The 12,886-nt window shown below is 41.1% G+C and overlaps 2 protein-coding genes across 2 annotated transcripts; one reads left to right on the top strand and one right to left on the bottom strand.

The window, feature by feature from the left end:
- The first annotated feature begins 358 nt into the window (after nt 1-358).
- On the top strand, nt 359-7,701 carry nuak2 (NUAK family, SNF1-like kinase, 2). Its single transcript, XM_028406584.1, has 6 exons — nt 359-856; nt 4,063-4,183; nt 4,628-4,779; nt 5,674-5,739; nt 5,904-6,156; nt 6,258-7,701. The coding sequence occupies exons 1-6, from the start codon at nt 641-643 to the stop codon at nt 7,301-7,303; spliced, it is 1,854 nt and encodes a 617-aa protein (XP_028262385.1). The 5' UTR covers nt 359-640; the 3' UTR covers nt 7,304-7,701.
- A 1,686-nt stretch (nt 7,702-9,387) lies between these two features.
- Nucleotides 9,388-12,309, bottom strand: ccnd3 (cyclin D3). The gene is made up of 5 exons (XM_028405152.1): nt 12,136-12,309; nt 11,836-12,051; nt 10,647-10,809; nt 9,797-9,939; nt 9,388-9,585 (listed from the first exon to the last, which is right to left on the bottom strand). The coding sequence occupies exons 1-5, from the start codon at nt 12,307-12,309 to the stop codon at nt 9,388-9,390; spliced, it is 894 nt and encodes a 297-aa protein (XP_028260953.1).
- Between the last annotated feature and the right edge of the window lie 577 nt (nt 12,310-12,886).

Raw genomic sequence — 12,886 nt, 5'->3', positions numbered from 1 at the left:
TATATTTCTCTCTCTCTCTCTCTCTATATATATATATATATATATATATATATATATATATATATATATATATATATATATATATATATATATATATATTCGTGTCAAGTTAGATTTGTAGATTAAATGCTCTGTGTATACTGTCTACAACTTTAATCACTGTTAAACTAACACGTTTGTTTGATTCTTTGTAACTATGTAGGGTAATATTAGATAGCACCGCAGTATTTCAACTCGCATGGACAGAAAACAGAAGGAGCGACGACAATCTGTCCTGGGACGCCCCGCGATCCAAATCCAGCGCTCCTCTGCTACCTGAACCGCCCCCTGACTATTTGACGTGTCCGGCTGCGGGCGGTGCTCCGCAGCTGCCCCGCATGCTGCCTACCTGCTGTTAGTAGACTCGACATTAACAGAGAAGGCTGACACACATACACACTTACTTTCTAGTCGCTGTTTCGGTTTCTATCATCAGAATTACTTCGTAGTGACCTGCCTTACAGTCGGAGTTTATATTTGTGTTTTTATTATTATTTGAACTGCACCTGAACGCAACACGACGAGTCCGCAGAGGAATGCATTTCAACATCTGCGTCCGAAAGTGAGCAACAAAGACAACAACAGCGCTGTTTTCGTCGGTATGGATGGCTTACGTGTCTCGCCTAACATCAGGCCGCCTGTCGAGGGAGTTTCAGCCGGGGAAAACACCGCTCCGTCCCAGGTGCCTTTAAAAAAGCAAGCCGTGAAGAGACACCACCACAAACACAACCTGAAGCACAGGTACGAGTTTCTGGAGACGCTGGGGAAAGGCACCTACGGCAAGGTGAAGAAAGCCAAGGAAAGATCAGGCAGACTGGTGAGGATCCATACTGTTCTTTCATTACTCTTTATTTGGTCACACAACACATCTGCGGGCAGGATCAGGTCAGTGTGTTTGCTCTGCTGTGCTGCTGGCCACCTGTTGTTTGGACATGGGCTGCTATTTATAGGAGGCGCGCAGGCTGCACACAGGTAATGAGGCTTCAACTGAATGAAAGTCTCAGATGCAAAGACAATAGATGAGTATAATGTTAAACAATCATATAAAACACATGCTGTCATTTTTCATTATAATCTAAGCTTCTCACTGAACTACAAAAGTTTTGTAGGATTTAAAGTTATCCAGAATGTATAAATTATACAAGTACATTCACAGAGCTTTGAGTAAAATGCATCATCGGCTGATACTAAAACCAGTCTCAGCATAAGTTTTACATAATCACTTTCGTTTAGCCCTTACATGAAGGATGAAGGAAAGACGGTTTATTGGAAGGACTTTGTTCCAGGAGGGAAGTTTGGTAACTTTCTGTGTCTCTGAAGAAGGAGGAAGGGAACTGCTATTTGCCTGTCAGGTGAATTCCAGTTCCCCCATGATCTAAGTGGAAATGGGCGGTATTTAAAAGAAACTGGACTGAGATAAGCCTCAGTCCACTGCAAGAGAAGACGTGTGTGTTTTGTAGATCAGACGACCTCCCAGTACTTAAACCCTAACAGTTAAAACATTAACAAATGCTCAGTTCAACAACTCAAACTGAACTCTAAAGATTTAAAGCAGTTTAAATATACATTCATAATGTTGGGTTTCAGTGATGTACTTTACCAACAAAGCAGGATATGTGTAACATCAGTGAAATAATTAAAACAAAATGAAACTGATACAACAACTACATTTTTTGTATTTCTGCCATATTTGATTAAAATATAAAATAATAAAGAGAAGACCTTCATAGACCTTTATCAGTAAGTCTGATACTTTCGTGTCTTGATCATCTGACAACAGATTGTGCTTTATATGAGTGAAATTGCTGATAAATGTCAGAAACCCCCCCACCTGCAGTGAACACGCAGTGATACAAGTTCAGCCTTGTCCGCACGCCTGCCTCTGCCCTTTCACCGTCTGCCACAGCTCGCTGCTGTTTTTACAGGATATGAGTCGCTGTCTGAGATTTATCTCTGCAGGCTACAAACCCCACGTTCAAATATCAAAACACTGATTAGTCCATATGGATGGGTTTTTTTTTAACTCACAACAAACAAAACAAACAGGAGAAACATTCATTAGCTTGGTTTCCATGTACCTGCCTTAGTAATGACAACATAATGGACAAAGAAATGTTATCTGACTCCAGGAGTGACACAACACAAAGGATGGCTTCATCTTGCGTGCCATGACGCTTACAGCTGCTCCCTGTTGTCCAAGTGCATGTTTGCTTGGTTTGTATACATCCATGTGGAGCTGATCCACCGTTCGGTGCAGGACACGAAGGTTGAATGTGTGTGTTGCATCAACTATTCATAAAGTCCTTGATAGGTGCTTTGTAGAAACATGCGACTTCCTCAGAAAACCGAGTTACTAAATCAGAGTGTGCATTTAAAGATGTCATCAGTTTGTGGTTTTTGAAATGTCCACATAACCGAGGTGATGTCAACATTATGTTTTGGGTCAAACTAATAATATATAGAAAAAGTATCAATACAAATACACAAAAAGGAGAAATCCCCTGGGAGTTTTTTATTATTAATTGATCACCAACACAGTATTCATTCTAATCATTTCTAATCAATTGTTTCAGATGATTAGTAGTCTGTCTGCAGCTTAGTTTATTGTAATGTAATTTGTTATGTTTAATAGCATAGCCTCATAATTTCTCATTTCCAGCTTACATAATAACATTGTTATGTTAGCTTTGTCAGACATAATTTGAGATTTAGAAGCAAGGCGGAGTGTCTGGCATCATTTACTGGTCCTGTGCCACCTTGGTGTTGCCCATTTAGCAGATTAACAGTGCCCCCTGCGTCTATTGAACAAAATGAGCACAGATTTTGACAGATTTATTCACCGAATCAACACCAAATGTAATACTAAACCCCTTTCTAACAAGCTGGATGTTCTTTTGTTGGTGCTGATGTTCATTAACTTCATCTTTTAGTGTTAATGTTATAGCTGATGGATCTATGTAGCTCTACAAAAAGGTTTTAATCAGTAATAGTACAGCGGATGCAGGTAGCCAGTAGCCTAATGTTGACAGCTGTATGAATAATGTGTTTCCAGGTTCACAAATATGTTTGTATAGAAACTGAGTGTGAAATATCCCAGATTTCCACCTCTCAGTGCTGACTGCATAGAGCAGACTGACAGTAATAAAGACCGCACACACTCACAGATAACCTCACAGGGGTGTGAACTCATCATGAGTGTGGGTTCAGCCCGTCTGACAGCTATTCAAACAAACACAGGAAACCTCCGTTCCCAGAATCAGGAAGGAAGGCCTGTGTGGTGCGAACACCCTGCTGACCTGAGGAGGAGCACCCAGGCCAGACGGTGACTCACGACAGGAGATGGGTCGCATGTTTAAACTGATATGACAAGTCGTTGCTTTACTCATTTCCCTGCGTCTGTAGCCTTGAGAGTCAGAAACGGGAGGAAACAAGGACACCCCAACACCACATGGTGCCTCACTGACAACCCTCCGACCTTGGGGTAAACTGATGACGCACTAGGCGCACAGAGGAATCCCAGGCATCTGAGCCTCAAATTCACAAAGGCAATGTGAAGACATGAATACAGTCTTCTTGTCAAAAATCCTGTCTGCATACACAGACCTAACACGTGTGCTATTCAGATTTTAATTTACTTCTATAAAGTCTTGCAGACCTAACAGGAGACAATGGATTTCTTACAGCAGACAATAGCTGACCCGGTGTTCCCTCTGCCTTGTTAGAAACAGCACAGCAGAGTTTTCGGTTCACTGACCATCAGACAAACTTTAAAGGGACAGCGAGTTTTATTAAATATCAGCATAACAGTAACCTCTACACCAGCAGTGTAGCTGCGGGCCATTGTGTTGATATTTTGTGCCTCATATTATGTCAATTTTGACTCTGTGATTTTGCTGAAATACAGTCTTATATGCATATTATTGTCTGACTGACCTTAGTGGCTGACTCAGCTCCACTATGAATGTATTTTGGAAATATGTATATTCTACCTAAAATGTTGGATTTGTTTTGTTCCTTTTCAAGGTTGCTGTAAAGTCAATCAGAAAGGAGAAGATCAAGGATGAGCAAGACCTGGTTCATATTCGCAGAGAAATCGAGATCATGTCTTCTCTGTGTCACCCGCACATCATTACCATATATGAAGGTACAGTGTCCCAACATTTAATAACGTGTGTGTGTGTGTGTGTGGTTGTATTTATCGTTTAGTTGGCCACACACTGCCTGAAACGTGATATCCTGAAAAATTAATCAGTCAAGTCTCTGTTTGCGAGTTTGGTCACGCAAGTCTTTGTATCGAAGACCGTTGTTGGTTACATAAGCACAGACAACGTTGCCGTAACCCGGCAGCTTCGCAGGATAATGCGCCGAGCCTCGTGTCGTGACCATCACGCCTGATCAGATGGTCATCAATCAGTGTTTTTCCACTTGATTGCATGTTTGTTTGTTTGCTGTACAGTTATTGTTGGGTCTTGTTCATCCTAATCAGTGCAACTAGGAGGTTGCACAGAAAGCAACACATTACAAATATTTTAACATTGCAAAGAGTTTGATCTTAAAGGGGTCCCATTGTTTTCTTTTGGTCTTCCAGTATTTGAAAACAAGGACAAAATAGTGATTGTGATGGAGTATGCCAGTCGGGGGGATCTCTATGACTACATCTGTGACAAGAGGAGCATCTCTGAGCGTGAGGCCCGGCACTTCTTCAGGCAGATTGTATCAGCCGTGCACTACTGCCATCAGGTAAAGCTGTTTTTACTAACATCAGCATCACATTAAGTTGTGAAAGTAGACCCCAGTCTTTTGGCAAAGTATATTAGCCCTGTCAGACCATGTTTTTTTCCATGGCACTGGCACCTCCAGAGTTACATAATGGGCATTATTCACTGTCAGCCTGAAATGAACAGTTGGTTTATACAGAGCTAGCGTCAGGGCTAAAGGCCAGCCATCCCCACACACACGCATGGTCTCACAGTTTAATGAGGGTGTGAAGGAACAGCACACACACAATCGGTTGTTCCCAGTCCAAAGCTGTGTAATTATGAACATTTAGAGCACACTATATTTTAGTTGGCTGCACAGCGTTTTTAAATGTTTGCTGGATAATATTTAGTTAGTGAATTGCCCTGCCATATACTGTGTTAACCATCCGTCTTATTTCACTTTTATGGAGTGCTGATGTCTTGTCAAATATTATAGTTTCTACACTCCTCAGGCACTAGAAGGGCCATCTAAACTTTCTTTTTGTCAGTTATGATTGGCATGGTTTTAAGTCCACATGTTTTGCATACCACAGTTTCTTCATGGTCACATCTTAACAATATATGAAGGTTAAATAACGCCGCCTGCAAAGAATGCATCCGTTGCTACAACAAGTGCTCATACGTAAGCAGAAGCTGACCTCCATTTCTGAAAGCAAAGCAAATGCAGATTCAAAGGAATGCCCCCCTACAGAGTTGAGGACAATGAAGCATAGCTGACGTACCAAAAAAAAAATCTTCACTTGTTAAAGAATGCGTCCTGACCCAGTAAAAACTAATCCTTTTATGTAATATAAACAACCTCCAGTAAACTGACGCATATGGGTGTAACTGATGTTTGTAAAATGATTATGCAAAAATGTTTTTTCCCTCTTAGAATGGAATAGTACACCGGGACCTGAAACTGGAGAATATTTTACTGGATGGCAACGGCAATGTTAAGGTATGCATAATGACGCCACCTTCACACACACACACACAAATATCCTTCCTGTGGACATTTATAATTGATATATTGGTCCACGTGATGGTGATCACCAATCTGGCTACCTTTTGTGGTAGTAGTAATCATTGCGTGACGTTAACTTCTTGGTTTTTTTTTTGCAGATCGCAGACTTTGGACTCTCTAACTTGTACCACGGTGATGAGTACCTTCAGACATTTTGTGGCAGCCCTTTGTATGCGTCCCCAGAGATTGTCAATGGACGGCCATACCGTGGGCCAGAGGTAGACACTTGGTCCCTTGGTGTGCTGTTATACACAATGGTTCATGGCACCATGCCATTTGATGGAAACAACCATAAGACCTTGGTCCAGCAGATTAGTACTGGAAACTACCGCAAACCCATCAACCCCTCTGGTGAGTTTATAGACTGAAGTCTTATTCAAAGTGATGGGATTCTTAATTTTTAATAGCTGGGCACAGAATTAATAACTTTTTTTCCTTCACCGGTCCCTCAGATGCCTGTGGACTTATCCGCTGGATGCTGATGGTAAACCCTGAGCGCAGAGCTACAATAGAAGAGATTGCGGGACACTGGTGGCTGAACTGGGGCTACCAACAGCCTTTACTGTGTGAGAGAAAGAGCAGCTTAGTAGAACAGACCCCCTCACCAGTATCTCCATCCACATCACACCCTGGTGGGCTAGCCAGTGTTGCTAGTTGGCTACGGCGTACATCCAGGCCTTTACTCGAGAACGGCTCCAAGATGCGCTGCCTCCTCCGTTCACAGGGTGGTGGAGGGGATGTAGTCCGTCAGCGCTCTCTGCGAAGGTCACGCAAGGAGAATAATGTCTCCCAGACGGTTCATGAAGGAAGCACAGACACTAGGCCCTCAAAAGGTATTTTAAAGAGACGGAACAGTGTAAAACATAAGGTGATCAGTGAAACCACAGCTGTCAGTTCAGTGGAACCACAGAACATTTTGGGCTTATCTACACCAGATAATACCTCTTCAGCTGCACTGCTGCCTCGCAAAGGTATCCTAAAGAAGCCCGCTGAGCACGAGTCAGGGTATTATTCCTCTTCCCCTGAGAACAGTGACTCAGGCTGGGTACCACAAGCTAAAGAGTGCCCCTCAGCACCAACCTATAGGAAGGGCATTCTGAAGCGGAATGGAAAGTTTTCTTCAGGTGGGTTACAGGAGTTCGGCTCTCTGGACCAGTTGGCAGCTTCTTTACCCCGCAGTGGCAGGTCAAGGCCAAGCGGGGCCATCAGTGAAGACAGCATTCTATCTTCAGAGTCGTTTGATCAGCTGGATCTGCCAGACCACGTTAGATCTCCAACACAGATTGAAAAACCAGCCAAGGCTAGCATGAGGGGCTGTGTTTCTGCTGACAACCTGCTGGACATCCAAGAAGATGGGATCCTGTCTGACAGGCTGCTGAGGCCGTGGAACTGTTATGAGTCTGGTGTGGCTGACAGTGCCTTTTCAATCACAGACTGTGATAATGTCACAGAGACTTACAAACAGGCCATCATTACACGAGGCTCTGCAACCAACTGAGGACCAGAACTTACCTGAAGGATACAGACTAAAGAGGTTTTTATTCTGAATATTTTAATGTAAACTACTGAGGACATGAGAGCCAAAGTGTATCATCACAACACACTGCAGAGATCATGCTGGCTAACAGGAATTACACAGTACCAAAAAGGGAGGAGACTTGGTTTTAAACTTTAGATTGTATTTTAGATACTGATGATAAAATAATGACATTAGACTGTTTTTCTTCTATTGGGCTAAAAATCAGAATAGCCGCATAGCACATTGTTTTGCAAAAATGATTGATAAGTGCAATTGAAATTGTCCATTTCAAAGATTCTCATGAGAAGAGAGCTGCTTGTGGTCAATCTGAGTTCTGAATTTTAATATATGAGTTTTTATCAAATGTCTACTTAATGCGGGGAACACATTACTTCAGTGGTGAGACATAACAACAAACTGCGTGTTATATGTTGTGGACACAACGGTTTCAAAAAGGTTCATGACTCTAGCTTGGTGACTAGCCGTTAACATTGTTTTCATCAAGCAATAGCAATAACGCACAGCTTCAGTGGTAGGATGACTGTCATCTTGTACTATTTTCTACAGCTTTTAGGATAAGGGGAACATGATACTTCTTGGATACCAAAGAACACATTTTCTACTCGTATTCTATTGTTCTTATTGGCTATAAAAATAAAAAAAACATATTAAAAAAGCACTAGCAAATTTTGACATGATGATGCTTATTTGTAACTGGATGTTTTTATTTTTCATTGTTGTTATTTTTCCTGAAATGACTTGCTCTAATTTGGGTATTGACTTGAATAATAATGACTCACAAGTGTAACCAGTAGAACCTGCTCCTGCTCCCAAACCTGCGCTTAAGTGCACAGGTATCACAGGCTCTATGTAGACAGCTGACAGTTTCACGTAAAAGGTGGGGCCCATTAAGTCACTTAACCTTTTTTTGTTTTTACGTGGACAGCAACATGTGCCCCAACTAGCTACTGTCAGTGTGTATTTGAACTGAAGGTTGAATTTGGAGTAGTACAGTATTTTGATGCAAAGCTTGATACAAAGGTCAGCCATTAAAAAATGCTATTCAGCTATTTGATACTTATTTTCTAGAGTTAAAAGTAAGTACACAAAAACGCCTGGTGGTGAGAGAAGGGAACATCAGTGTGTTTTTGCCACATAATTTCATTAAATTAATCATCAAGCCACAGCTTAAAAAACGCATTTAGTTAATTAAAACCTTCCATAACCATACAGATTACTTATCAGTGTCATATGAATATTATATTTGCTTTATGTTCATGGAAACCATGCTGATATTCAGAAACTAAGAGTATATAGTATTTTCCAGTTATTTATGGGGTTTTTGGCTCATCACAAATTTAAATCCTTCATTCTCAAATTTCAACTGGAAGTTCTTTGATAAGCATGGTGATTGACTACGCTCATTGATACCAATAACCAATATTTATATTTCAATTATTATACCAGCTGTTCTGGGAGACATGTTAAATTTCAGAGTGTATTTGGACATTTCTTCACTGGTCTGTGTCGCTCAGCTGCGCTTTATATGCGATGTTACGGACATGCAGGTTTCATTTGTATTTTAATTTTTTTTAATGGCTGCAACAAAAACTGTTTGCCAAAGTTTCTCAGTTATATAACTGTGATCTGCCATGTTAATGTGACAAGAAAATGAATAAAAAAACAACAAAGAAATCCACTGCTACTGTTTGTCTTGTATTCAGTTTTTTAAGGTTTAATTTAAGAAGGTTAATTTAAAGTCAGTATTACAGAAACTAGGTTGAAACATTTGTTAAACACAGAATAACAGGTCAGTATGTATAAATGTGCAAACTTTGCTGTTAGAATATCACAGAAATTTGATGTTGGATCATTTGATTTGAGTATGGTTCAAAGGCTGTTTCATTATACTTGAAACAAACAGCAACAACAACAAACTGATACAACTTCTCTACCTGTAGCAATGGTTCATATAATAATCTTCAAACAACATGCCAAAAAGACATGAGGACTTTTTGGGCGTCTGTCCAATGGCTGTACCTTCATCAATCATCCTAACCTTTTCACTGCAGGGAAGGGTGTTTTAGCTTGAATTCCTGAGGTGGTGTCACCAGTGTCAGTACAACATCCTGAATGTCAGCAGGAGGGTAGCTGATCCCAGAGCTGCATGTTTCTGACCTGCAAACACTATCCTGGAAACAGGAGGGTAGGCTGAGCTCCAACACACTCCCTAACTGCTCATAGCAGAGGAGGAGATCACTCTGTTCAGGGTCAGATTTGAAAGGAAAAACAATCCTCAACAGGCAGTATAAAGGACCATGGACACAGTCATATGTGGACACTGTTTTAAACAGGTTTTTAAATGCTTGTTTGCATGTTTAGTCAGTGTTTGATCAGATATAACCACTGATTGTTGACAAGGGCAAAGTCAAGAGATATTATCTGAAAATGTCAGTTAAACATTACCCTCACCAGATCAGTGGCCAAAAGCTTGACCAAAAACTTCATCACTGAATTGGAGGAGACGGTGGTGTCCAGGAGTTTTAGTCTCTGCATGGCAGCACTCACACAGGCACATGCAACAGTAGAGGGCAGGAAGACTGAAAATCTGCAGTCTGAGGAAAATGAGGAAGAGTATTTCGTGTAAATTATGAGTCTGGCTTTCAGGGGAACAACAAAGCAGAAAGGATGCCAGTAAATACCACGATAGACAACCAGACAGCTGCCACCCTGGTAGGCACACCCAAGGGGACAAAGCCAAGTGTTTAAAAACAGCCACTTCCCAGACTCTGATAATCTGATATCCTAATTGCTTCAGGCCGGAAAAATGCTGAGACAAAAAGTCAGCCATTCAGTCCTTGCCTGACGCCCTTTTGAATAGGTTACACAGTTGAAAATGAAGCATAATATTAGAGTCTGAAACAGCACTAATAGACAGCATCCCTGTGACCTGTTGCCTCGGGCAGCATCACAGAGATTCGTGGGAAATCAGCCAGCTGAATAGTCGGACGCAGGTCTTTCACAGCAGACAATACAGGATTACACAAACTCAGCTCTCTGTCTCCAAAATGAACTGCTGACACATCGTAATCAAAGTTATGGCTGCTGTGTGCCCATTGTTCCCTGCCTGGAAAGTCATTTAATTTCAATCTTCTATGTAATCCTCATTAACTGAAAAATGTTAACAACGAATTAGTGACTGCATCTGTTTTTATTGCACCAGATAATAAAATGGCTCATTTAAAAAAAACTGTTGATACGTTTAAATATATTTATTTGACAAAACCATCTCATGTGTAGGTAACTGAATTATGTAACTCACCAGTGGCTGCCAGAGCAATGTAGGAGTGAACATGTCTGCGCATGTTTGGAAGGTGAGATGGCCCAACAAATGGAAGAGCATGTAGAATTGGCTCCAGGAAGTCAGAGGGCACGACAGAGGCCAGACACCAGTCTAACCTGGACACAGCGACCACCTCCCACTGCTGCAACACACATACACATTCCTCTAAATCAATCCACCATCAAAATCCCACTGCAGGAACATTCAGACAGACGAGTGTTGGTACCCCTGCTGAAGTAACGCTCTTTTTTAGAAGCAGAGAACTTAATCTACAAAGATCCTCTAAATAACAACACAACAATAAAGTCAATCTTATCATCGTTCATCCTTTTCATGTCGGGACCCTCATTATGCTCTCTTTGTTATCATTATGTGTACTACACATATACAAGTGAAGAGTAAAGAGTTGTCAAGGTGATGAGAAAGAAAACAAATGCTGAGCTAGGTCAAGTTAAAATCCACATAGGATGTTCCTGTGACCATCTCTATTAGGACATCTGTATATGAGCATTCTTGTGTTAGTGAGCATTAGGGGTTAGTTGTGTTGTGGGGCTGCTTTAATGCATCTGTTACTGCACATTTGTTTAAGGCACAGTACAAAAATGAGATATTAAAGGTGGTATTGTGCCATCTTGGATTATCCTTCAGCAGGATAATCAACCATAATACCTAAAAGCACTAACAATGGATGAAAGGGAGACAGTGGACTGTCCTGAAATGGCCTGCAGTGATTCCTGATCTTAATTCAACTGGACATCATGGGAAAAGGCACCCCTCAAATGGGACAGAACAGGAGTAGTGTGAGTCAAGCCATATGCTGAGAAGTGTATACGATGGTTAAAAAAGACATAGATTGACATGCTCAAATAAGATCAAAAATCAGAAATGACTTCTCTTTTATTTATAATTATTATAATTATAATTAACCAGTGGCTCAGAAAAGTAGCAAACTGACAAGAATGTCTACATATTGTAAAAGTTATTAATTAATTTGTTGTCCCTTTAATGTATATAAAGGCACAAATGTTCCAGATGCTCCCAGAAGGTTCTTACTCCAAAATGAGTTTGGATTCCATGTTTGAATGACTGGTGATCAGTTCACAAACAGACTGATTCTCACCATTATTCTGTTTATTTTGGATGTCATGAACAAATAAAAGAGATTTACCAAGATGTCTGGGACTGTGATGGAGTTGTCTGTGTAGACGCACAGGTTGCTGGCACTCAGGGGGACAGTCTCTCTCATTTTGGAGGCCAGGAACATGAAAACAGCGCCGAGAAGCTGCAGGTTGGACTTTTTAACAGCAAACCGGCTCAGGTAACAGTCCAGGTACCGAGCCGCCTGTGGGAACACCTGCTCCTCACATTTCTGCTCCTCACACACCTGTCAGACACTCTCTGTCATTTCAACCACACAAAGGTGAAAGTTAGTTTTATCCATTTTGAGATATCTTAAAATAAAACTCGCCTCAAACATCCACTCGGCCAGCATCCTCCTCATGTGCGGTTGTATTTCTGTCTGCACCCTCCCAAACATGGCGGTCCCCTCCTCCAGCTCCTGGGCCCGCAGGTTGCGCACCACTCTGGGGTCGCTGATTAGCTCAGGGTCGATGTCCGCCCGAACAACCACACCCTGCTCCATTTCACCTTTAATGTTTCTTTTGTCAATGTGCCCAGAGCGAAGCCGTCTATATCTACAAGTATCTACACGTCAAAGTTAACCAACTTTAGCTGCTAGCGGTTATAGCATCAATAATTATGCTAATGCTAGCTCCCTTGCTAACGATCATGCCCGCTTGTCAGAAGTTATAATCAAGTTTAGCCAGTTATGTCAGAAAATTCAGACAAGTCCTTACACCCAGTCCGCCCGTTTAGACGAAGTCTATTTTGTTAAATCGTTCCTAGATTGAATTTACTTGCCAATTCTAATTAGCACACTTGCTAATGGCGTCATCTGTAATAGTGAATAACTGCGGAAGTGGATGAACGTTCTTCAGGAAATATATTAATTTAGACATAAACAAATAAACAGTCATCAGTTATTCACTTTTTATAAGAATTTGTAGCTTGTCCCTTTATGAACAGATTACTTATTGAGAATAAAATTTAAAAGCTTCTGCTTTTATTTTAAAATTGCAGTATATATGGAAATAATAATCCCATTCGGAGCAGTGGGACAGACATGTTATATAAGAGACCATGTAATATAAATGTATTAA

This window comes from Parambassis ranga, chromosome 5 (assembly GCF_900634625.1).
Source record: "Parambassis ranga chromosome 5, fParRan2.1, whole genome shotgun sequence".
Classification (NCBI taxonomy): Eukaryota; Metazoa; Chordata; class Actinopteri; family Ambassidae; genus Parambassis; species Parambassis ranga.
Note: the sequence above shows the minus strand (reverse complement) of the source record. Positions and strands in the feature narration are given on the sequence as shown.

Bases quoted from the DNA above. Each gene is read 5' to 3' on its own strand.
- ccnd3 (XM_028405152.1), bottom strand. From the start codon at position 12,309: ATGGAGCAGGGTGTGGTTGTTCGGGCGGACATCGACCCTGAGCTAATC. The intron at 9,940-10,646 runs GTGAGTTACATA...CATTTTCCTCAG, and splicing joins CATTGCTCTGGCAGCCACTG to ACTGCAGATTTTCAGTCTTC. The intron at 9,586-9,796 runs GTGAGGGTAATG...GACCCTGAACAG, and splicing joins AGCTTTTGGCCACTGATCTG to AGTGATCTCCTCCTCTGCTA.
- nuak2 (XM_028406584.1), top strand. From the start codon at position 641: ATGGATGGCTTACGTGTCTCGCCTAACATCAGGCCGCCTGTCGAGGGA. The intron at 4,780-5,673 runs GTAAAGCTGTTT...TTTCCCTCTTAG, and splicing joins CCGTGCACTACTGCCATCAG to AATGGAATAGTACACCGGGA. The intron at 5,740-5,903 runs GTATGCATAATG...TTTTTTTTGCAG, and splicing joins ATGGCAACGGCAATGTTAAG to ATCGCAGACTTTGGACTCTC.